The sequence below is a fragment of the Arvicanthis niloticus genome, chromosome 3 (genome assembly GCF_011762505.2).
Source record: "Arvicanthis niloticus isolate mArvNil1 chromosome 3, mArvNil1.pat.X, whole genome shotgun sequence".
Lineage (NCBI taxonomy): Eukaryota > Metazoa > Chordata > Mammalia > Rodentia > Muridae > Arvicanthis > Arvicanthis niloticus.
In genome coordinates, this window is record NC_047660.1 from 78,991,230 (window position 1) to 79,018,179 (window position 26,950).

The 26,950-nt window shown below is 38.0% G+C and overlaps 1 protein-coding gene across 26 annotated transcripts in view; it reads right to left on the reverse strand.

The window, feature by feature from the left end:
• The window catches only part of Slmap (sarcolemma associated protein), a 119,989-nt gene that overhangs the window by 9,684 nt on the left and 83,355 nt on the right, over positions 1 to 26,950 (reverse strand). For 16 of the 26 annotated variants that reach the window (XM_076931282.1, XM_034498510.2, XM_034498514.2 and 13 more), the window contains 7 exons: positions 22,639 to 22,698; positions 18,582 to 18,662; positions 18,268 to 18,327; positions 8,242 to 8,364; positions 6,050 to 6,124; positions 5,027 to 5,347; positions 4,360 to 4,477 (listed from right to left, as the gene is read on the reverse strand). In XM_076931282.1, coding sequence (XP_076787397.1) covers positions 4,360 to 4,477; positions 5,027 to 5,347; positions 6,050 to 6,124; positions 8,242 to 8,364; positions 18,268 to 18,327; positions 18,582 to 18,662; positions 22,639 to 22,698 — 838 coding nt within the window. The remainder of the gene's footprint in view (positions 1 to 4,359; positions 4,478 to 5,026; positions 5,348 to 6,049; positions 6,125 to 8,241; positions 8,365 to 18,267; positions 18,328 to 18,581; positions 18,663 to 22,638; positions 22,699 to 26,950) is intronic. The other 10 variants (XM_076931283.1, XM_034498524.2, XM_034498520.2 and 7 more) reach the window with 1 other exon arrangement.

The window sequence follows — 26,950 nt, forward strand, 5'->3', positions numbered from 1 at the left end:
CTGGAATCCTCAGCATTTCACCAGTGGGTTTCACAGCAGGAAAAAAAAAAGCATAAAAAAATGAGATACTTTAGTAAGGAAAAGGCATTTAAAAATTGCTTTAAGTTTAAAACTGTATCCTTTCAAATAGAAAAGTAGAAATTTTATAAATAGAAGAACTGTTGGGAGTTTTCTTTGCTTTTATTATTTTCCTGATTTAGATAGGGTCATACTATGTAGCTTTGGCTGGCCTGGAACTCCCTTTGTAGACCAGGTTGGTCTTGTACTCACAGAGATCTGCCTGCCTTTGCTTTCCAAATGCTGACATTAAAGATATGCACCCCCATGCTGGGCCCCAATTACACTTTAGTAGATCAAATTGTCTTTACTAATTGTACCATAAATACACAGAAATATGTATTTCAACTATGTTACAAGATTAAGTACTTGAAAAGAAAATAGGAGTCAGAAACTTCAAGCGTAAGAATCACTGCTAACTTCAGAGAAAGATAAACCCGCTCAACTGAGAAGCACCATCACTTGGGGAAGAAAGCACAGGACAAGGACTAGACTGGGAGGTGGATCCTGGCCTTACCACAAATGAATTGTGGGATATGGAACAAGTCACTTAACTAGTTCACCTTATTCTCTGAATAAACATTTCCTGAGCTCTTAAATGTGTACAGGCACCATGCTACAAACAGCAAGGGGTTTCTCAGTGTCCTCTTCGTCAAACATTTACCTCTGTGCTGGCTAGTTTTATGTCAACTCAACATACTCTAGAATCATTTGGGAAGAGGGAAGCTCACTTGAGAAAATGCCCCTTACCGACCAGCTTGTGGGTAAGCTTTCGAGGTGTTTTCTTGATTGATGAATGATGACCCACTACTGTGAGTGGTGTGACCCCTTCGGCAGGTGGTCCTCAGTTGTATAAGAAAGCAGGCTGAGTAAGTCATGAGAGTAAGCCAATAAGCAGCGCTCTTCCATGGTATCTGCTACAGTTCCTGCCTCCAGGTTCCTGCCCTGACTTCCTTCAATCATGGTCTGTGACCTGATAGTTGATTGATATAATAAACTCTTTTCTCTTCAAGTTGCTTTGGTCATGGTGTTTTATCACAGCAATAGAAACCCTGATTAATACGGTATCTGAAGCTATTCTCCAACTTTAATTACATGATTATTTTTATAATTTTCTATTAAAATTAATTTATACATTGGGCTGGAGAGATGGCTCAGCAGTCAAGAGCACTGACTGCTCTTCCAGAGGTCCTGAGTTCAATTCCCAGCAACAATATGGTGGCTCACAACCATCTGTAATGGAATCTCATGCCCTGTTCTGGTGTGCCTGAAGACAGCTTACAGTGTACTCATATAAATAATAAATAAATCTTTTAAAATTTGCATATGAGGAAAATAACTTGATATGAGCATCAATGCCTTTTTCAGAGACTGGGGGTGGGGGGGGGGGTCAGTTTACCTCAGTGGTGGAGCATGTGGCTAACATGACCAAGACACTGGGTTCAATATCCAGTGTAAAAAATAATAGTTCCTTGTTAATTCTTTGATAACAGTTATAAAAAAAAAAAAAGAGAAAGACTTATTTGGCTTAGAGAAAAATGAGCTCCCACAAGCAGTGAAAAGAATGTATGAGTTTTAGAGTTGGAGAGATATCTCAGCAGTTAAGAGCAGTAGCTGCTCTTGCAGAGGTCATGGGTTTGATTTCTCTGCATCCATGACAATTTGTAACTCCAGTTCCAAGGGATATGCTGTCCTCTTCTGGCTTCTGCAGGCAATGGATGCACATGGTGTACATGTGCATAGACAACAAAGCACCATACACATAAAACATACATTTATTTATTTATTTTTGGTTTTTCGAGACAGGGTTTCTCTGTGTAGCCCTGGCTGTCCTGGAACTCACTTTGTAGACCAGGCTGGCCTCGAACTCAGAAATCCGCCTGCCTCTGTCTCCCAAGTGCTGGGATCAAAGGCGTGCACCACCACCAAAACAGTTTTTTAATATAAGATTTTCAACATGACAGTGATATGTCTTTAAGAGTGGAACTTAATCAGATTCAATACTATAAATAAAGAACCGCAGAGCATCTATCTCACTCTGATTATACAACAGGCAGATTCTTAGGGATGAGTCTGATAGTATTAGGCCAGTACACAGAGGCACTGAAGGGCCTTTCTACCCTGTGTAAAAGAGACGCTTAGCAGGTAAATTCAGAGTGCTCAGGCAGAAATGGTCAAGAAACAGAATTAATATTTTTGAATTTAGACAGGTGATTTGAGTAATGATAGGTATTAATGCAGTCTAACTCTCTGGCACCTATTATTTTGGTTGTGAGATGGGTATCTTACCAGGGGTTCCCCCTGCCTTAGCATTCCACATAGCTGTACTTCAATCAAGCAGCAAATAACCAACCCAAGGCCTAACATTTTAAGCCACATGCTTCTACTCACATGGAATCTATAAATGTGAATTTGAATATTTAAGAAAAATGGACATAATTTAAAGAGAACAGTATCTTAACAATCTGCTAGATTTTAATTAATCGCATCTCAAAAATGAGCGATCAGGAGGTTCAGAATATAGGTGGAGTAGTTAATGCTTATATTCATAGTACTTGAAAGTCTGAAGCTATAGGAGTTCAAGGCCAGCCTTGGCTACATAGCAAATTCAAGACCAGCCTGGGTTACATACACAAGACCCTGTTTCAAAGCACTAACAAATAAAATCAATCTCTTTACATGTGCTGCCACACAGGTAATAAATATATACACAAGTATGCATATGTATATGTATTATGTATCTTTATTTTGGCCTCTTCCTATTTTAAGCATTGCTTTTACTGTTTCATGTTACAAGAAAACATTTGTTTTATTCATTAATTATCACCACATATTCAAAAATGTAGCCGGGCAGTGGTGGTACATGCCTTTAATCCCAGCACTTGGGAGGCAGAAGCAGGCAGATTTCTGAGTTCCAAGCCAGCCTGGTCTACAGAGTGAGTTCCAGGACAGCCAGGGCTACACAGAGAAACCCTGTCTCAAACTCTACCTCCCCCACCCACATATGCTACCTATGCATGGCACTCTTACTGTATGCAAGCAAAACATACATACATATAAAATAAAATACATAAAATCTTTTAAAAAGAGAGAGAAAATCAAAGTGCTTTCTTTGTGAGATTTCATGGTATTATAATGAGAGGCTTTAGAGAATAAATCAGCAGATCTTGTTCTTCGATCTTTCCTTATTGAGTTTAGGAGGGATGAGGGGTTGAGACAAGGCTACCCAGACTGTAGCGCTTTATAAAAAGGACATTGAAGAACTGGTTCTCCTGCCCCTCCCCCCTCCCCCAAGTATAGGGTTACAAGGGTGTGCCACCCACTATATAGATTAGTTTCTTTCCACATAGCTGTACTTTAGGCAAGCAGCAAATAACCAACCCAAAGCCTAACATTTTAAGCCACATGCTTCTACTCACAAGGAATCTATAAATGTGATTTTGAATATTTAAGAAAAATGGACATAATTTAAAGAGAACAGTATCTTAACAATCTGCTAGATTTTAATTAATCACATCTCAAAAATGAGAGGTCAGGAGGTTCAGAATGTAGGTGGAGTAGTAGTTAATGCTTATATTCATAGTACTTGAAAATCTGAAGCTGTAGGAGTTCAGGGCCAGCCTGTTGTATGTGTATTTGTACATGTACAGGTGTGTGCATCTATTCCTGAATAAGGGAAAGCCAAAATGAATGTCAGATGTCTTTCTCTATCGACAAGGTCTTACTGAACCTGAAGCTTTCTGTTCTGGCTAGACAGGATGAAGCAAGCATGGGTCTGACTTCAATCTCTCAAAATCTCTCTATCATCCTCTCCCTCACACTAGGAATGGAACCCACAGCCTCAAGTCCTCCATAGTTTGCTATATTCCTAGCCTCTTCTTCCTGTGTGATTCAGAGGCTAAAGTTAAGCCTCTTGTGGTAAACTCTTTGTTATAATCTTAGATCAGCACTCCGACTAACAGATGATGGGGTGAGAGAATAACAATTTTATATGTGCGATGCACTGTTATTCCGTTGACAAGGTACTTTCAGTTTGGGATCTCTGCTCTTTGTTTTCAGCAGTGGGGAGTGGCACAGCAGGGGCATCCAACCAGATCTGAGTTCTAGGGTATTCCAAAAGAAGCAGACTTACTGGACAGAGTGGTAAAAGGAACAAAATGACATATTTACTTACTATGTTTTCTTGTCATATAACCAGTTTGGCTGAACATTTTGCTCCAAAATGATATTTAAGTATCGAATTTTAATTTACATAAAAATTAAAGATAATATTTTGAAGTTAAAAGGGAAATTCTCACATACTTATGCAATTCTTTTTCTTGCCGCTGCAGTTCTGATGATAATAACACGTTCTCCTTTTTTAGAGAATGGCATTCAGTTTCCAGTACATTCCATTCCTTTTTCAACTTCTCTAGTTCACCTAAAATAGTCAGAAAACATATTTGTTAATACAGAAACCAAAATCCACCGTATTCAAAGGAGACAGAGAACCATTTCAGAGAACAGCCTCTGCCTCCTGAGTACTGGCATTAAGGGTGTGTCCCACTATGCCTGGCTGCTTTGCTGTTTTAAGGCAATGTTAGTGTTTGTTTGGTTTTGGTGAAGGCTCTCAGGATATAATACAGGCATGTCTTAAACTCATAATCGTCTGGTCTCTACCTCCTAGGTGCCGGGATTACAGGCATATACTATGCATACTCTTCAATAGCATTATGCAGAACCAACAGCAAATGCCTGTAAAACTGCAATTTAGTATACGACCTATACACCTGCAGAATGTACCTACCTACAGCCCTTGTATAGAGGTCCTGGTTTATGTAGTTACCTTATATCAAAGAGGAGAATTACTGCTGCCATGAGTTAAGAGCTAGCAGGTGTAGGCTGGGATAGCACAGTGAGACTAATGGCCACCCGGTCCTACTACCTGAAGAACAAGAGGTAGGAGCTTTAAGCTTAAGAACTCACTTACCTTGCAACCTTGTTGCCTCCTCTCTTTGCTGGTCTTCACACTGCTGGCATCTAAGCTGGAAACTGCTCTGCAGACTTCTGATTTCATTCTCATATTCTGATGCTGCTTTCCTCCAGCCCTCAAGCTCCGCTCTCACCTTCTTAAGCTCTTCTTGCAAAGAAACAAAGTCAGTGTCCCGTTCAGACACAGCCTTTGCTGCTGCTTGATGAAGGAGCAAAATCTCATCTTGGGCACTAAGCAATTTCTCTCTTGTGCTGGAGATTTCAGTGTCCTTTTCCTCCTGGAGAGTCTCCATATCCATGTGTAACGTCTGCAGCTGGACTGTAAGAGTGTATTTATCTATCACTCTCTTAAGTCACAGAAATCAGGAATAAAATCACAGCACATTCCAGGCGACAGCTACTGTGCAGCTCACTATCATGGCTGCTTCTTTTGGTTAAACAGCACCAGAAATCCATGTTTAATATAGAAAATACCAGAACATAGATGTAAAAGGAAAAAGCCAAAAAGCTAAAGTAAATTTTATTTTAATATTTAGGTATTTATTCTCCTTTTTAAAACTGTTTTCACACATATATAAAATAACAAACATTGAGCAGAAAGGGCATTACATATATATGTATATAATATGTATTTTTCTATCCTCTTGCTGATGAAAATATTGGGGGGGGGGCAGTGAGACGGAGTTTTAGCTCAGGCAGGACTCAGATTCATTATGTAGCTGAAGTGGGTCTTAAACCCATGACCTTCCTGCCTCTTATGTCCTGGGATTACAGGCATGTACTACCACAGTTAGCATCACCCCTGTCTGTTCAACTCCAGTGTCTTATAATGGGTTACTGGCACAATCCCTCCCTTTTGTCTGCTTTAAAGGAAAACTGTTCAAGGGCCTAGTATGACAGTTTGTAGGAAGGAACCAGAGCCATGACAACTGAGGACCCTCTGCAATCTTATTTTCCATTCCTTTGCAAGTACTGAACACAATAACCATGGCTATCTAAAACAGTGTTGGGTGCTCCATACCTTGAAGAACTTGTATTTGTTTAGCTGATTCCTCAACTTGATTTCGATAGGCTTTTCGTTCTTCTTCCAAAAGAGCTAAAAAGCAAAAACACAGTGTATCTAATTCTGTGAGTTAATAAAAAACATTCACAATTGTGAAGCTATAAATTTCTAAAATTTGTCTTTTAAAGTTTACGAAAAGACACAAGGTTAGATGATAAGTATTATCAGTATTAGCCATTAAGATTTTAGAACACAAAACAATAGTAAGGAACAACTCTATAAAACTCAGTTCAGAGTTTCTATATACTGAATCACCAGTAAGCCTTTCTTACACAAGAAATAGCCAAATAATTGTTAGTTATCATTTTGAGCAATGAAATAGCACACATTTACAATCTCAAATACTGGGAAGGCCAAGACAAAGAAGCTCACAAGTTCAAGGCCAGCCTGGGCTAGGTTAGAGGGTTGGGATATACCTCCATGGTAGAGTGCTTACACAAAGGCCTAGGTACAATACTTAGTAACATTCAAAAATTAGCATATTAAGTACTGCACACTTAATCTAACCCAAACACTGAAGTCACAGAGGCAGGCAGATCTCTGTGAGTTCAAGCAAGTCGTCTATATAGAGAGTCCCTTGCTAGCAAAGGCTATGTAGTGAAACCCTATCTATAAATAAATAAATAAATAGAAAGCAACAAAAAACCTACTCCCTTCACCACAAACATACAAAAACCAAAATATTAAAAATCATACATGCCGGGCAGTGGTGGCACACGCTTTTAATCCCAGCACTTGGGAGGCAAGGCAGGCAGATTTCTGAGTTCGAGGCCAGCCTGGTCTACAGAGTGAGTTCCAGGACAGCCAGGGCTACACAGAGAAACCCTGTCTCGAAAAAACCAAAAATAAATAAATAAATAAATAAATTAAAAAAAAAAAAAAAAAAAAAAAAAAAGCTAAAACAAAACAAAACAAAAAAACCCAAACACAAAATTATTTTGTTTACTGTCAGGCATAGTAAATACAAAATATTGGCTGATTACTAAATAGTTTTTCATTGTAATTAAATATTAGCCTCTATTCTATAATAAATTCAAAAGAAACAAATGCCTATTCTTTAATTTCTGCAGTTCTGGGGCTGAAAGCGAGGTAGGCTGGCCTTTCACTGAGCTGTAGCGACCTTAAGATAAGCTCATCCACATAGTACCACATGTCTTTTAAGAACCAGGAAAGGGTTGGGCAGTGGTGGTGCACACCTTTAATCCCAGCGCTTCAGAGGAAGAGGCAGGTAGATTTCTGAGTTCGAGGCCAGTCTGGTCTACAGAGTGAGTTCCAGGACAGCCAGGCTTACATAGAGAAACCCTGTCTCAAAAAACCAAAAAGAATCAGGAAAGGAAGTAGTTAGGTATTCACAGCTTCACCTTGGCATTTGAATGGTTCTGCTCAGAAAGAGCATCTTATAAAACCTAGGAGTGCTATAAGAATCCATGGACTGGATCTTGGGACTCTCCAACATTTTAATTGCCCAAAGGCAGACACTGGAATGCTATGGAAGCATAAGCATGGTCCCCATAGGCAGATGATTATCAGACAAATGAGCCACGAGGAAGAAAAGTGAAAAGTAGCCAAGATAAAAAAGATTGGCTTTTTTTTTTTTTTTTCTTTTGGGCATCTAACTACCCAGGCTGGCCTCAGACTTACACTCTTCTTTCCTTCACATACACCAATGTGCTTGTCTTAGAAGATTCAATATCCTGAACCTTACCTGCAACCTTCTTGTTAAAAAGCACTAACTCTAGAAATAACTCAATTTACAGGGTTCCGTACCCCAAGGCTTCTGTTACACTGGTTGATGGAGCATCTCATATCCAAACACATCTGAAATATGAAATGCTATGAAGTCTGAAACTTTTGACCCCAAGCATTTGAGATAAGGAATGTGCAGCCTGCAAACAGCATGTAACTAAGGATTAATAATTAACAATGGGGTCTTTTGTTGGCAGAGCTCTTGTGCTCTCCCGGTTCACAGAGCAGGAAGGAGAACAGCTGGGACAGCTCTCCTCTCACCATCTGAAATGGGGGTCTAAGAACAAGCCTAGTCCAGCCCTGGGTCTGGACCCTGCCAGGCTTCTGGACTCTGAGCTCTGTGCTATCATATCAGATTGCTGCCTCTACAGGACCCCAGGGAGCTACAGGGTTCTTCATCTCACCTTGAAGTTCAAAGCATTTTTGTTTACTTGTTCTAGCTAGCTCCTGGGCTTCCACCAATTCTTTGCGAAGATGCTGAATGTCTTGTTTGGCCTCAGTTTCTGACTGGGTACTCTGTAAGTCATCTGACAAAAACATGTTTATTATAAAAGCAAGTGTTAGTACTGAACTATAATCTCTGTAACTAAAGTCTGGCACTCTTTTTCATGTTTAAACATACATAGCTTGTAACATGGCACAACAGAGTTAAATAAAACTTAGAAGCAAATTAGGGTAAGCACATTAGTTATTTTTACCTTGAACAACAAGAGTTAACACAGATACTAGTACTACTATAAAATACAGAAATTAACATACATATCATTGATGTTCAGCTCCTGTAAACTTAAAATTCAATGAAATAGGCACAACACTTTTTCCATCAATTTTCAAATTATATTCATTATTACTACGGTTATTGGTGTGTGTGTGTGTGTGTGTGTGTGTGTGTGTGTGACATGCATGCCACAGTACATATGTAGAGGTGGAAGGAAGACAACATAAACATAAGGAAGTTGTCTCTTTCTCTCCACCATAGGGGTCCCAAGGATTGAACTCAGGTCAACAGGCTTGGCAACAGATGCCTAATTTACCAGATCAACCCTCTTTCCAGCTCCTTCTCCATCAATTTTGAAATTAAAGAATAAGACAGGAAAACTTTACCTGGAACTTAAATAAAAATGGAAAAGCAAAAGAAATTCATCTTCAGGAATAAACGTGAGGACTAGCAAGGCTCAGCAGGGAGAGGCATTTCCAAGTCCACCCAAACGACCTGTGTCCCACCCTAGAACCCCACAAGGTAGGAGGATGGACTTCTTAAGAGTTAATTTACAAAAACCTGGCTTTTGGTTTGGTTATTTTGGGTGTGTGTGTGTGTGTGTGTGTGTGTGTGTGTGTGTGTGTTTGTGTGTGTGTGTGTGCACGTGTGCACATATTTGTATTTGTTTTGAGACAGAGTTTCACTATGTATCCCTGTCTATTCTGAACCTTACTATGCAAACCAGGCTGGTATGAGATCTATCTGTCTCTGCTGCCTGAATGTTAAGATTAAAGGTGTGGACCAGTACCAAAAAACAAAAACAAAAACAAAACAAAACAAAACAGTCTTACAGCAACATTACTTGTAGAATAAAAGATAAAAATGTGTGCCTGTGTAATAACATTTAAAAAAAAGAGATCAGTTGAGGGTGGCATAGCAGGAGCTGGAGGGAAGAAAGTGTAATGGAGAAACAATGCAGTTATAGTTTAATTTTTAAAAATTAAAAAATACTGTCAACTATAAAAATACAATAAAATTTGTATCCAATTATCACATGCACAGCAGATAAATATATATACTGAATTATTAATTGATGTAACCTTATCGATTTAACTGAAATAAATTTAATCCAGCATTACTCACTTCCCCAGCCTCTTTCCTTTTAGGTATCTGCTGCTCGTCTTTTGTTGTATTGTAACTTTTAGCAGCCTAGAAAGATGGCTCAGTGGCTAAGAGTGCTTGTTAAACAGCCACGAGGACTTGAGTTTATGGTCACATGGGTGGGTGACTTCCAAATGCTGTGTAACTCCAGCTCTGAGGGATCTTATATCCTCTTCTGCCTCTGAGGGCACACAGAACCACATACATACACCTCTAAAACATATATAAATGTGTGCACACATGTGCACATGGGCATATACATATACAGTCAAACAAATCTTTAAAAATATTTTGACTATTGAACACTGACTATTGACTATTGAACAAGAAAGTAATATTTTTATATTGTACTTTGCATTCTTTTGCTTATACAGTGAGTTCTAGGATAGCCTGGGCTATAGGGTGAGATTTTGTAACAAAAAGAAAATAAAGAATCTTACTATAATAGGAGCCAAGAAAAAATATGTAAGAAATGATACAGTCATGAAATCATCTTGACCCTACTGTAGCAATAACTATTTCGGTGAAAATAATCAGCATATGCTAAAACATAAGTAGTAACAAGTCTGAGGTTTAATGGAACATGTATGCAGTCATAGACAGTTCTCCACAGGGTACTTGTTACTTACAAAAAGTTACTAGGCAAGGAGAAACCTGGGAGGCAGCACCTTAATTAGTCAAAGTTAATGTCACCAACAACAGAGAAATGCAGTATAAGGCACCTTCTGACATAGTATTTCTGTAAAATGTACACAGTTCGAACCTAGTCGTGAGGAGGCAATAGTCACATCCAAACCGAGAGATGTTTTAATTGTTCCATGCAGTTCAAAACTGTTAATGACAATGAGACTTAAGGAGACTAGAAAACTATGACTAAGGCAGTGCATGACCCAGGACTCTTTTGACATAGCACATTACTGAGACAACTGGAAAATAAGATAAAATTGGCAGGCTCGAGCACAGTAACATATCAGGGTCAACTTCTGAATTCTGAAAATGGTACAAGAGTCATGTAGGAGGAACTGGATATGTTGGGCAAAGTATTAGGAGTAAAGGATATCATGTCTGTGGTTCTGAATGATCCATGGGTAAAAGATGAGAGACAAAAAGATGAGGAAGAAGGAGAGGAAAAATTGATAAAGTGAAGGAATATGCTCACACTTGGAGAATTTGAATGAAGAGTATACAGGACTCTTAATCCTAATGCTGCAACTTTTCTATAGGTCAGGAATTATGTCAAGGTAAAACAATTAGAAGAAATTGTCTACCTATATTTAAATATAGGAAATATGGTAGAATATTAACACTTACTGAATCTAGGAAGTGGGCTTATATAGGTGTTTCTGGTTTTCTTCAACTTTTCCCATATTTGTATTTTTAAATAATCAAAAAAAAAAAAAAAAAAAAAAAAAAAAAAACTTCTTAAAGTAACCAATCCTAATACTACTATCTTAGAACAAGTCCAATCCTTTCTGACTAAATTATATCAACTTATCCCACCCTTCTGTGTATTGTTACAAGCACAGTAAGAGCAGACATATTCCTGCAAGAGCCCGAGGAAGGCTGTCTTGCTTTAGGGCCTCCCACCTAGAAAGCCCTACACACAGACAATTCCCATCCAGCATAACACGTCCTGTGATAGGCCCTGCTGTAAAACAAAACTAACACAGCACTCCACTTTCCAATGAAATAACAAGAAAGTGGGCTTATGCCAAGTAATCATATTTTAAAGGAGAAAATATAATCAATGCCATAATGAACTGTTGTTCATACAAAGGAGCACTATTTGTACATTAGTTCTCCGAACCATAAAAAGAACCAACAAATTTAATTACAAAAAAAAAAAAAAAAAGATGGCACGCATCAAATCATATAAACACGAATGCTAGAATATTTGGTCACAGAATAGTACTACTACTGACTAAAAATCTTGGCAAATTAAGTTTGATACAATAAATACAAATGAGCAGATTCAAACTAATCACATTGTTAGTGTGCAGATCATTCTTCTAAACAACCAAGAGGCAATTTTTATCAAAGACTAATGAGAAATCTTTTTATGCTAAGGCTGATTAAGCACTGCTTTTCATAAGATTTGGTGGGAAAGTACTTTATTAGTTTAAATTATTGTGGCTTAAGTCTACTCTGATGGTGCCACACTTTTTTCCTAAAAATGGTGTTTTTAACCAATCTGATTCACAACCTTGGAAGAGTCTGGTGCTGAGTATTAAGGGAAATGTTCAGACAAGGGTAAACGCAAGCCTTCCCAGCCTGACTCCTTTTCTTTTGTGGCTGAGTCTTTTTTTTTTTTTTTTTTTTTTGAGACAAGGTTTCTCTGTGTAGCCCTGGCTGTCCTGGAACTCACTCTGTAGACCAGGCTAGCCTCAAACTCAGAAATCCACCTGCCTCTGCCTCCCAAGTGCTGGGATTAAAGGCATGTGCCACTAACGCCTGGCCTTGTGGCTGTCTTATCTAGCTTAGTCTGGCCTCAAATGAACTTACAGTACTGTCTCAGCCTTCCAGGCAGCTAGGATTACAAGCATGTGCCACAGTACCTAAGTCCATGTTATTCAGCTATAGAGTCAATCGGAGACAAATAGTACTGAGGAGTTATGCATTTCTAGCATTTGGAAGGCTGAGGCAGGGGGATCTCAGAGACTGAGACCTTAAAAAAAAAAAAAACATGTTTTACTCTTAACACTACTCGCATATCTTTAGAACTCCCTGTGACGGTTATATACAGTATGGACCTCAGTATGTAGGACTGGCATCCTTCATGTGCACAGGTGTATGAGAAGTGGGCCAGAGCCTAGCTTCTCAGCCCAAGGCTAAATTCCATAGATTTGAATTATGCATGAACCAACTAAATTCACATTGGCCTATAGAAAAACTACATATATCCTGAATTAAAATTTGGCTTTACCAAAGTATGCTCAGAACAGAGACTAGATCCCTTTTAGTATATATCTGGTTGAAAATTCCAAACCACTTAGGAAAGGGCCAATCAGAGCATCCTCTGTGCTTCATCTGCCAACAGCAGACACCACCTTGTCAGCTGAGGCAGCTCATAGTCAGAGGGGCACATCCTCTTCTCACCACCATCAGTTTCCCCTTTTCAGAAAGTTTGATAGGCATTGGTAGGCTCAGTCTGTAAACCAAATCATCTCTTATACCTATGTTCACATGCGGGACAGCCTCAGGTAGTTGTCTAACTGCAAATTTAGCTTTAGCAGTGGCCCCTTAGAGCTGAATTTTTACCCTCTTGCCTCTCCTGATCAGCCAGATTCCCTCTTGACAGCTGGTTCCTTTGCCAGCTCTTAGGTCATTCCTATGTTTTGTTTTTGTCTAGTAATTTTTCCTATCACCAGCATCCACACTCGTGTAGAAAATTCCTAAGCTGAGCTACTGCCTTCTGCCTGACCACATCTGCCCTCCTGAGCCTATGTTTCACCATACCTGTGCTCTTGCATGGATGACTGACAAATGTTACTCTCACTATTACATACGGGTTGTATCTTTGAGAAATGCACACCTCTCTTTCTCTACTTGCCATACCCACATGTACTTTTAATTATCTTCTTTGGGAATCCCATCCAGACTACAGTCCCTGACCAAAGTTCCCATCACACTCATTATCATGACATACCTCTCCTCCCTAAGACTGCAACTACAAGCACAGACCTGAAATCCCAACAGTTAGGAAGTGGAAGCAGCAAGAAGGAGTTCAAGATACTTAGTACCTCCAAAGCCAGCCTGAGCTACATAAAACTGTTTCAAAATTCAAAACAAAACAAAGAAAGAATGAAGAGAAAGAAAAGATGGGGCTGTAGTTTTTGGCTGTATGTGCCAAAAGTCCCTAGTTTCTGTTCTGAGTTCTCAGCCTTTGCAGTTCCCAGCATAAGCATGTAAAGCCAGGACACTTTGTCTCACTAGACCATCCTCTCAACCATCTGAAATCAAGATCAAGTTCATGACTCTTTTAATAGAATCCAAACCAATAAATAAACAAACAAACAAAAAAAAAAAAACCAATCAGCTTATCACCTACCCTTCTCTGTCTTCAAAATGACAAAAGGAAGCAAACACCTTGGGGGGCTGGTCTTTAAGAACCACTGTAAAATACTTAAGAGAAGTAACAGTAGAATCATGAATTTTAAGGCTTCTCAGACCTATAGATCCTAGAGCAGGAGGCCTGATAAACTATGCAGAGGCTACATGGAAGGAACTAGGAATGTGCACCAGCAGGTCGGGAATGAGAAGTGAGGACCTGTGGCAGGTACCTTTACTCGTGGACAGCAGGGAGTCTGTGAGTCAAGGCATGAATGGACTGCACTGAACATCATTAGGCCACCTCCGAAGAGGGTACGAAGAGACTTGTGGCAGGGACAGCCTTTTCATTTTGGTACAACAAGCTGTCTGGGCAGGAGGTCTACGGCCTGATTGGGAAAAATGCTGAGAATCTAGGAAAATATGAACTCCCAAATTTTACAATATCCTCATTTATTGACAATTTGATGAGAAACTCTATATCCCAAGTAAATTGTAAGAGTCTCTGAAACTACTCTAAGGTCTCTAAGTCTTTATATTAGATGCCATCTAGGCAAAAGCCCTTCTATTTTTAAAGTTCAAACTTTTGGAGAATTTCAAAACCTGTAGTTTAATCTACTTTCTCTTAAAAAATGCATAATTTAACATAAATTATTAACATAGAATAAAAGGTAGATACTATTGTTATCATGATTTCACTTACATCTAAGAAAGAGCACTTAATGATAGATTGATAGATTATTTTCTTAACCCTAGATCACTAATATGAATAGCATATGATTATTCACAATAAAGAATTTTTAAAGGTTGCTGGGCAGTGGTGGCACACGCCTTTAATCCCAGCACTTAGGAGGCAGAGGAAGGTGGATTTCTGAGTTCGAGGCCAGCCTGGTCTACAGAGTGAGTTCCAGGACAGCCAGGGCTACACATAGGAAACCCTGTCTCAAAAAATCAAAGGGGGGGGGGACCAAAACCAACCCCCCCACACAAAAATGAAAACAATGACTCAGTATAGAATTGCAATGAGTATATAAACAGGCTATTTAAGTGCCACTTCTTTCTAATCAATCCTAAAGCTAACAGTGGAGTCTGATAATTTACCCTCCAATTCCAAGTTGGGTGTGGCATTACACTCCTATAATCCCAGCACTCAGAAAGCTGGGGTACCACTGTAGACTTATGAACCTGTTCCAACTACCCTGTTGCACCTTATCATATAGACTACAAACTATAACCCTATGTAATCAAGCACAATTTAAATGTTTCTAGTAAGTTAATAAATCATTCTAGTAAGTTCTAATAAGTGAACAAACCATTTTAGGAATGGTTTAAAGTAATGATGATTATTTCTTGGCAACTCTTATAAAACCCACCTTCCTAATCAAGAATGGAATGACTTAATGCTCTATTCTTTCTTTTTGAATATTTATTTATTTTATTATGCATTTGAGTGTTTTCCTGAATGTATACCTGGTACCCATGGAAGTCAGAAGGGTGTTGCGTCTCCTTAAAGTAGAGCTATGGATGGTTGTTAGCCACTTATGTGTATGCTGAAAAGCAAACTCGGGTTCTCCAGAGCAACAAATGCTCTTAACCATTGAGCCACTGCTCTAGACTCTTAACATTCTGTTCTTAGAAATCAAGCTGCAAGGTGATGGAGAAATGGTTCAGCAGTTACAAGTGTATTCTGCTCAGACAGTACCGAAGCTCGGGTCCTAGCATGTTGAGGAGGCCCACAAATACTGTATTTTCTGGCTATGTGTCCTTGTGTTCTCAACTGTTATTTGGAGCCAGCAGCACCAGGCTAGCAGGATATGTAAATGTTACTTCTTCACCTGCCTTTAAAAGAAAGGCAAGCAGATCCCAAAGCATACTAAAGAGTTGGTAGCCTGAGATGCTGCAAGAAATACAGGCAAAACGTCTTGGCAGGCAGAGACTAGGAGACTTCGAGAAAGGCAGGGAGCTGGGAAGTAGGCAGTGAGAACCACAGGGAGAGACGAAATGGTAAAGAAGCTGGGTTAAGTTAGAGGCTACCTGAGAGACTGCCTCAGCAAAAGGCCAATGCCTTAAACTATACAGATGTCTTTGTGTTCTAATTACTAAACTTCAAGCATTATCCACCAAAGCCCTGCAATACTAGCACTCCACAGCAGGTAGCTCTCAATTCCTATAACTCTACCACCAGGGAATCTGATAAGCTTTTCTGCCCTGCCTTCCATGGGACCTTTCCTTATATGCACATATCTCCACATAGACATACACACATATTTAATGAAAAGTAAAACAAATCTAAAAATAACTTTTAAAAAATCAAGTTGTGGCAGAGGCAGGCGAATTTCTGAGTTTGAGGCCAGCCTGGTCTACCGAGTGAGTTCCAGGACAGCCAGGGCTACACAGAGAAACCCTGTCTCAAAAAAAAAAAAAAAAAAAGAAAAAGAAAAGAAAAAGAAAAAAAAGAAAGAAAAATTACTATTCATTAACAAAATTTAGTCATCATACAGAAATGTAAGGAAGGAGGGAGGAATGGAAAAGAGAGAGAGAGAGAGATATACAGAGAGATGAGAAAGAGAGTATGCACATAAATGTGCATGGTACAAGGGTATATTTGTGTCTATACATATATACACATGTGTGGATGTATACATGCACATGTGTACTTGGGAGTACAGAGGCTAGAGGGCAATGTTAGGTGTCTTTATCTATTCCTACACAATTAAAAATAAATTTAAATTAAAAAAGCATCAATAACAGTTAAATATAATTAACACAATCACAATGCTACCTAAAAATTAATTCAGCTAACAACAAAAAAAAATCTGACAGATTTATGCAGCACAAAAGACCACACAAACCACTACTTTTATGAGTGCTTATTACTTAATTTTTCCCTCTCTTATTTTTTCATGTTCCTATAAAGCACTGAGGTTCTGGCCCCACTCTCCTGTACCAGCTCTGACTGTTTAACAGCAGTGCCAGCCTATCTTTTCTTTTGTTGCTTGTTCTTTTGTTTTGCAATGCTGAGAATCAAGCCCAGGGCCTTGCAGTGACTTACAACCTCATCCCTTTTTCCAGTATCTATAACATCTTATATAATAATGGTTTTGCATTTCTGTGAAGATTTCTAAACTGTGAAAACATTGATTTACTTTAGTCACTATGACATGAAAGAGTCACTTAAGAGCAGTACAGATCAGTAAACAAAGGGAACCTTGATCAGACTGAAGGACACATTGGCTGCTTAGGTCAACAACCTTCAGGAACATCCCAGGGTTGTGGAATTCAGTCAAAACTGCTTCCAGGAGCCATGTGATTTTCAGTGTCCATGGAGAAAGACAAGGAGAGTAAGAATGTCCAGACAAAAGAACACCGAGAGAATCTGAGAAAACTCACTCTTGCTGTGGTTACACAACTAGGCCAGCAGCAGGGTCGGGCAGGGTGAGCCAAGCCCACCTCCTTATATCTCAAAATTCAGAATCTGGCTTCGAGGTCCCTTAACACTCCCAAGGAACAATAGGTACATGAACACAAAGAGACTTCCACAGGCTGTCATTGTTGTTCTGCACAGAGAGCTTCCTGTTGTGTTAGCTCACCTTTCCCACATACTCAATTGGGGACTGACACTTCCTTGTGTAAAGTGAGGAGATGAAAAATAGTAAATGCTGAGAATCAAAGATATCAATAAGTCTTCCCCAAGACACTTCACTGTAAAATGCTTGTGTAAATAATTGTTATTTCCTATCCATTGTATTCTAAATGAGTAACTATCAAGAAATATACATACTTCCTTTTTAGGGGTGAGACAAGAAAATAGGTCTATCACAAAATTTCTCAGCTCAGTGAGAGGGGCAGATTTAGTCTTCCCTGTGGATGAAGGCCTAATTGGTTATCCAATTACAAAGTCCTCAGCCCTGAAACCACTCACATAAGGCTACACTCAACAGACTGTGCAGTTTGTATTCGTGTGTTTATGCATATGCACATCTAGTAATAAGTAAAGAAAAAGTGGCATGAATTTGAGAGGGAATGGATGGAGCATGGGAAGAGATGGAGGGAGAAAAGATGTAACTGAAAAAAAAATCTTCGCCCCAAATTTCTCAAAGAGCCTTAAGAATGAAATAATTATTGGGAAATGAGAAAGAACAAAAAGTTTAAATCTCAGGACTTCTAGCACATAACAGTAGAGACTATATGGTTCTTTCTAGAAAGCTAAGCATTTTTACCTTACCCTAATTATGTTACCAGTACAAACAAGTTTCTATTAAAAATGAGGAAAACACAAAAGTAAATGCATTTCAGGTCTGACCATGTGCTGCTGTATCTTCACTGAATCAAGTGACTCTGTAATCTAAATGTGCACACTTATGTTTTTAGCAAGCATTGGGCACCAACACTTTAGATTTGTGTTCCTCCTACCTTTTAAATGAACTAAATAGAAAGCTTCACATATACACGAAACAGAGTTTGTGGCAAATGGACAGTCTAACATCCTGGTTTAAACTGTTGGGGAAACATGTCAAAATACCTTTTAATAGAGACACCTTAGCAAGGGGTTCGTTTAGGTCTTGCTCATCCATCTGGGCGTCTATAAGGGGGAGAAAGAATTACAAAGTTTTAAAATCTATCAGCAAATTATTAGCATAATATATAAAATATCCCCTATACTTGGATAGTTGAAAATAGTTTTAACAAAATATACAAGATTTTGTAGAGGGATCTGAGAAGCCAAAATACTGCTTTTTCACTAAAAACAAACTCTGAGGATTCCATCCACATTAACCAGCAAACCTAAATTACCCAGAGACGGTTCAGATTAATAAATACTAGGTCAACACTCACCTGTTGTATCGTCGCTGCTTTTTTCTTTGCTGGGACTTAGAGTATCTGATAAATCAGATTCCTTTGCTTTTGCCTGGTTTTCTATTAGGAAGAACACAAACGTCAAAATGTTATCATAATTCAACACCTTTTACCAAGAAAACCGCTTTAAACACTCAAATCTATGTCTAGGCAAAATAGTGTTAAAAATAAACTGAGATCACTGAATCTCTTTGTTCTTCATGACCGGACCCAATGCTGGTTATTTCTCAAGGCTCACAGAAAATCAAAGTGTGGACTCTGCCTGCTATGCAGAGGACTGGGGCTCTTATTCAAGTCGGTTCACTTATCAACTGGGAACAAAAATACAGCGAGCTTTGTTACAGTAATCAGGGAGGCAACAAGAACAAATGCAACTAGACTCCCAGAGCAATGCTGCCGATGCTTGAAGATAATCAAAAGAGAAGGCACGTGACATATTACAGCCTGGAGCTTGCCTTAGTGCAGAGTCAGAAAATCACTTGAAAATTCACAATTATAAAAGTATCACTTAAGATGAGCAGGCCCTTTCTAAAGAAAACCAAGAAATCCAGATTGCAAGAAGAAGGGGACCTGTTTTAAAGTTTTTGTTTTTGAGAGCTACTGTGCCACATCGGACATTCTAGGCTATTGTTCTCAAAGAGTCAATAGCAGAACAACAGTTTTAAAGACGATGAATGACTAAATCCGAGTCAGTAGTATTTATAACAGCACACCTATGTATTCTATGCCATTCTTTGGGACAGGGTTTATAGAGAAAGTCATTTTCCAATCAAAACCCTAAAGATTCACGTCTAGGCCTCAGTTAAGCTTCAAATGAAAGAATTTAGCCACAATCTCGTACTTGCACTGATTCCCATGGGAGCTCAGTTATGCTGGCTTCTTTGCAGGGTTATGCATAACAGCTTATTGCACACTGCAATTCTTTGCTTGAGTTTAGAATCCTCTTACCTCAACAACCATTTTTTCTATCTGGCCTATTTATGCTGCACGTTATCACTTTTACCACCTTGCTGCTAAGGAAACAATTATTTCCCTAATATATTACTCTTTTTTTATTATGTCTTTTCTTTTTCTTTTTCCCCTGTTGATCATACTCTATTTTCTGAGGGTATACAGATGCTATTTCTCTAATAAGAAAAATCATACTCATTAAGGGGATTACTATCTTCATGATCATAAATAATCATGGCATTTATTTAACTGTAGCATTTGTGACAATATATATCAAAATTTAAAATATGCAAAACCATGGACTGGAGTGAAGACTCAGCAGTTAAGAACAATTCTTATTCGTGCAGGTAACCCTAGTATGGTTCCAGAACCCAGAGTGGCTCACAACTCACTGTAACTCCAGGTCCTGGGGATCCAACTCTTCTGGCCTCTGTGGGCACCAACACATATATGGTGCACATACATTCATGCAGAGTAATTCTCATACATATAAAATTAATAAATCTAATAAAATTTATAAGCCCACTTTTACTTTTCCCTAGCGAAGTAGTTGAATATGTAAAATAGTCCATAAGGATGTTCACTACAGCACCATCATTACAGGAAAATAAAATGTGTATTGAATATATTCAAGATACATATAATATTACTGACTAAAACATAAAGACAGTAAGTATAATGCATATAGATTACACTATTTGTATATTTAGTTAAAGCTATTTAGAGACTGTTTCATTTACTCCTCCTCTTTCTTTCTTTCTTTCTCTTTCTTTCTTTTCTTTCTTTCCTTTCTCTCTCTCTCTCTCTCTCTCTCTCTCTCTCTCTCTCTTTCTTTTATTTCCTGAGACCCTGTCTCAAAACCAAAGCAACCAGCCTAATACACACCATTAAGGAGGTTTGAGGTTTCAAGTGAGTTGCCTGAGGACACACAATGAATAGAATGATCTTGCTGCATTCCTTTCTACGTCTAAGCTACTATAGACATGTCCTGAGTTAATCCTAAATCAGAAAGCACACGCAAGGCATGATTATATGCATGTTAAGTAAAGCCTTCAGAGGAGCTGATAATTTAATTCCTAGCAACTGTCATTTTCAATGAAAAAAAGAGAAAGTTCACCATAAAATCACTAATGTATTTTTAAAGACAAGTAACTGAGTCAAATTCCAAAGAAATATTTTATAGCCAGACTGAAAACATTTAAAATGTAACTTTTATGGCCACCTGGTTTGGCAGTGTAAAAAGTACTAACAAATGTTGATTAATGAAATATAAAACTTATATCATCACTCTTAGAAAATGAACTAAACACTGGGCGGTGGTGGCGCACGCCTTTAATCCCAGCACTTGGGAGGCAGAGGCAGGTGGATTTCTGAGTTCGAGGCCAGCCTGGTCTACAGAGTGAGTTCCAGGACAGCCAGGGCTACACAGAGAAACCCTGTCTCGAAAAACCAAAAAAAAAAAAAAAATAAAAAAAAAAAATTAAAAAAAAAAAAAAAAAAAAAAAAAAAAAAAGAACTAAACTCATTGCATGGAACTATTTGCCATAATAGGTTTAATAAATGTCTGACTGAAACAAAGAACCTTGAACATCGGTCCAGCTTGTTCCTTAAGATAAAAACCCAGCCAAATGTGGTCCCTCCCATTTGTAATCTTAGCATTCAGGAAGCTAAGACAAGAGCTCAAGGCTAAACAAGGCAACACAGCAAGAGCCTGTCTCAAAAAAAAAAAAAAACCAAACAAACAAAACAAAACAAAACAAAACAAACCCAAAAAACAAATCAAGAGACCCAGAAAAGAAACTGCTGAATCAAGACAGGTTCTTCAAAACTTTTTATTTTTATTTTTTTAATCCATAATGTTGCTCACATCTTTTTCAAAAATTTTACCTGATTTCAAGCAAATCTATACCAGAATGCACTGACATACCTAGGCAGCAAGGCACTTTTTGAAAAGAAACACCAATCACCTCCATCCTCTGCTTTGCTTTCAGTCCAAAGTGTTGCTTACTCAATCAACAGATTAGAATAGGAACTTAGGTGGTGAAGTAAAAGCTATTTTAAAGTCTGTTCTCATCTGTTTAATAAGATGAAATAAATTGCATATGTACTAAAAATAGCTCACTCTTCTGAAACCTAATGCCCATCTGCCAGAACAATCTCAGCATTGCATGTCTATGCATTCTTTCTCCTAATATGGCATCTACTGTGCACAAAACTCAGAATGAAAGCTACCAGACATCTGAAGCAACACAATTTGTTTAAAAATATTTTAAAAAGCAAGTGAACCCAATTATTCTAATAATACAGAATATACTAACTATTTAGTATTACAAACTATTTAGTATTACAAACTCTTAGCATTCGTTGTTTTAACTGACTAGTATTGTGAAGCTAGTTTTAAATTTTATTCTGGCAAAGTCTGATGATAGTTCCACTCTAACAATGAACACATCCTGCCAGATTTATTTACCTAGTTTTCCTATGCTTAAAAGCAGCAGTAGGATGCTTTAAACTCTAAATTTTCTTCCCTGAGTTTAATTACTATAATAATAATAATAATAATAATAATAATAATAATAATAAACCTATTTTTATGAAATTACTAGACTTAATTATAAAATATAACATGGTTTTACATGGCTAAAAGTCATTACTTTTGTTTTAATCAAACTGAGGTAACAAAATAGAGAAATACTGAATATCATAAGGAATGTTAAATATACAATAATCTTCAAAATAAAATTTTAAGTATTTTTCACTCCTAAAAGGTTTGCACTGTTGACTAAGACTCAAATGAAAACTGAAAACAAGGTAGCAACGAGACAGAAGGATCAACCGCAAATCTCCCACAAGCAATAACCTTAAAACATACACAAATGCCTACATTAAAGACACTTCCCTATTCTTTTCTTAAAAAGGACATCCAAATATTTTATATAATATCTGATACTGTTACTAGATTGACATTTTGTAAGCTGTAAGAAATAAGCTCATGGTTAAAATATAACAACCCTGAAACTCTAAACTAACTTTCCTTATCCAAAATACTTGTAAAACCATGGGGGAAAGAAGACAGAAAACTAACCTTTTGAAAGCTTTGATTCTTCTACCACTTTGGTTAGATGCCCCTGGACCATCAGCTTTTCTGCCAAAGAAAATAAGCGTTACTACCGAAGCTCAAACAGAGCCGCATTCCCTGAGAGGAGCAGTGTTAACACATTCCATGACCAAATTTAAAGACGATAGCATCACCCCATGTCCAAGCTTCAACAAAAAGCTTGAACCCTGAAGAGGAACTAAAGAACTAAACTTACTAGAACAATCAAATTACTGCAGAAAACTGGGAGTAGAGAAAGAATATGCCTTCTGTTTTTATCAGACACCATCCTATTATAAAGTCTAGAGTCTTGTATGAGGAGACAAAAGAAACAAACAACGGGAAATCGTTAAGCCCTGGGTATAAAGCTGAAATAAAGGAATTCTGGGAGGGCAGTTTCCTTAAAGGAGAGAAACAATGCCATAGGGATAGTTTATTTCCTAGTAATACAATTCAGAAGAGAGTCTATATAATATATATCAAGAAAATGGATGATTTTAGAGGAGATAGCTATTCAAAAGAAATAATAGCATGTGCTTTTAGAATTTAATGTATCTTTATAATTTACTTGAAGTCATTCAGTATTTTGGGACTTTATAAAACCTTTTTATTTATTAATGTTTTTCAGACTAAGTTCTTACAGAAACGTAATTCCTGATACTGTCACACATATCTCTGTATCTCCCTTTCCTCACTGTTTACCTGTCTGTCTATTTGTTTAAAAACAAGGTCTCATATGTAGCTCACGCTGGCCTTCAATTTCAGATCCTCCTGCTTCGACCTCCCACGTACCAGTACTTACTGCACTTTACCACACCTGGCTTTTCTCACCTTTTTAATTTTACTGCCTTAGTCTCAACTGTATGATACACTGTGCCCCTGACTGTGGATTCTAAAATCTTTCTCTTGTTTTATTCTCTCTTTCTATTATTGCAACATAACTTCTGACAATCTCATAAAAAGGAATGGGCAGAGGGTAAATGACTTGTCACTCTCTCCTCTGAACATGCTAGTGCTCTACTAACACTTTTTATTTGACAGTTTAACCAGGCCCACATTTCTACAGAAAATAATTTTCCTTCAAAGTTTTAGAAGCACAGTGCTTTGCTGATTCCTAGCTTTGGACCTGGGTGAGCCCAATGAAGATTCCTCATAGGTGGTATGGATTTCTAGAGCTTACAATAACTGATCTGCCTTTCCTTTCTGAGTACCTGGGGTGACATACCCAATTCTGTGGCACCAAGCCAGGGTCAAAGCTAGTAAGATAGAGGTTTACACTCCCCACACTACAGGAACTCAATCATCGTCTTTTGAGATGGCAACATCATGGTAAGACTATTAACCTTATAAACCCTGGGTGAAGATGTGGCACAAAATGCTCTCCTCCTGACCAACAAGTAGCATGGATGAGAAATAAATGCTTGACAGACTAAGCCAGTAAGAATGGTTAAGAGCAACTGCTCTTGCAGAGGAGTCTGGCTTCTGTTCCCAACATCAACATGGTGGTGTAACTTCAGTCCTAGGGGATCTGACACACTCTGCTGGCCTCCATGGGCAGACAACACACATAGTACCAATACATACATATAGGCAAAATAATCATATATACAAATAAAAAATAAATAAATCTAAAAAAATAAGTATAGGAATACAGAATTAGGAAGGTAGGAGAGACAAAAAAAATGATTTCAAGATTTATTTACTGCCATTTTATAATTTTGCTTACTTACCCTTAGAGCTATTAAATTCCCCTGCTCCATCCTAGCCCCACACTGGAGAGAGAATGCAGGTACTGGACCACTGGGTGGTATGCCCAACCCTATTATTTTTGCACTCCCCTCCACCCACCCTTCCTAACAAAAATTCACATAGGTCACCCATTTTAAAGGAACAATTCAGTAATATTTAGTACATTCATAATACCTAAAACATTTTTATCACCCCAAAAGAAGCCAAATAAACATTAAGCATTTATTTCCCAACCTCCTTCTCTGGCCCTGGCAGGTTCTGATCTATTTCCTATTGCTTGACTTATTTACCCTAGATGGGTCATAGAAATAGAATACAGTATGTGTATCTGGTTTAGCTTATAATCTTTTAAGACACAATTCCATGAACATTCAGTGTACCTTCTTAGTTTACAGCGGAGAATTTCAATACCTTTCACTGGAGAATTGTCTTAGATTCTGTTTTATTGATAAGTATATATTCTCTTTCTCTCTTTCTTTAGCTCTCTCTCTCTTTCTCTGTGTGTGTCCCCGTCCTGTCCTTCTACACATTCCATTTTCTTCATTTCTCACAGCTAAACTTATCATTTTCATGATAATTCCTTATTTTAAAACATTTACTTAGAAAAAATTTTACTCAAAATTCTTACCATTTTCATTTTCTAGAATATTTACTTTTTAAAAAACTCTGTACTGATTTTAAAAACTCTAGTACCATTAATCTGACTTAATAATTTTAGTTGGGCTGCACTTTTTAAGAGACAATGTAATCTATCTCTTATTTTATTTATAAATTAAATAACTTTCTGAAGAAATTAATTACATTTCTTAAAAGCTTTCTTCTGATTTATACATTTTTCCTGTCTCTTCCTTGTTTCACAATGTCCTGTTTTTTTTTTTTTTTTGTATTTTCAAACCTGTCAAGAGTTCTAGAAGCACTTATGGGACACATGGCAGGGGACATGTGAACAGCAGTTCCTGAATGGACCAAGGCAAGGGAAAGGACCAAGCACAGACTGTTCTTAGGTGAACCCACATCCTTGTCCACCACATGGACTCCTCCTGTCCTGATCTCCTTTGGTATCTGAGCTGTTGATTTAAAACTTGCCCCTCCAGCCCCTGTAGAGTAAGAAACAGACAGAATTCCAAATCTCCCACACCCGATTAATTTTTTTGGAACATTCCAAAATTTTGTCAACACCTGTAACTTTCCCCCATTGTCCTCATGACCTAAATCTTTTGTTTTAAATCTTTTGTTTTAAATGGATTCACTAACTGCATTTAATCAAAAGCTTTCAACTGCCTTTTAAAAACTGTCTTTTACTTCTGGAACTGTCCATTCATTTCCTATGCCTGCCCCTCCTTTCACTGCCTTTTTCTCCATGAGGATACAATTTAAATTTGGTATTTGGTATTCAAGATTTTTACTAATGGCAATAAAAGGCATCTATTCATTGTATTGATAATCTGCAACTGAACTATTTCTAATGCTGATGGCAAATCACATTCTCTCTTAGTTTCCAGAACTTTATTCTCTAACTGTTTTCTAGATATCTTCATCCAGAATCCCACAGGGACTTAATCTCATTGTGGCTAAAGCTGAATTTCTATTTTCTTCCTTTCTCCTAAATGATGCTGGTGTCCCTCCTTTCTTGTTCCACTATTCTTCATCTGTCCATTACCTCCACCTTCCTCAATTCATTATAAACTACTTGAGGGAATATACGATTCCTTCAAATCTTTCTATGCACCAGGATACCAAAGATGTAATAAAATGAGAAAATAGGTTTAAGGAGAATGGGGAGGTATCCCAACACAAATCTGACCTAAGTCTCATATCTGCCTGGTTATATGAATATAACTTTTCTGGTCTTTCTCAACTACGATTGTTTTAACATCAAAAACCCAGCCAGGCAATAGTAGGGCACACCTTTAATGCCAGTGCTCAGGGAGGCAGAGACAGGCCATCTCTAAGTTTGAGACCAGCCTGATCTACAGAGCAAGCTCCAAGCAGCCAGGGATACACAGAAAAACTCTGTCTTGAAAAACCATAAATAAGGGAGAAGGAGGGGGCTTATATTAAAATATATTGCTCAAAACTCTTCCTTTCATTTTGAGAAAGTGAAAAACAAAGCAAACAAAATATAAAACCTCCAACAAAACAGAAGCTCTACTGTAATACCTATAATCTACAGAGATAAGAAACAGCTTCTACTTGTGGCATATCTACTTCCCCTACCTCTCATCAGAGATTGGAAGAAAGAACTTCCATGTAACTAAGATCCTTCAGACCTTGAAGGAGCTATCTGACTTGTCACAATTGAAAGAGATACAATAGAGGGCTTTCTTTAAAAAACAAAACAAAACAAAACAAAAACTCCATGGTTGGTTGGTTTGATAATGCTTTAAGTGTTGCTCTAGAGCAGGATCATCATCCCACTCTTGTTCCTCCTTGTTTATCTGAGGCTGGGTCTTCTCAGTGGGCCAGCAACCTTCTTCCTTCTTATCTCAGCCTGCTCCCTGCTAGGATCCCAGGCTTATGCCACCACATCTGGATAGTGCCACATTTAAGC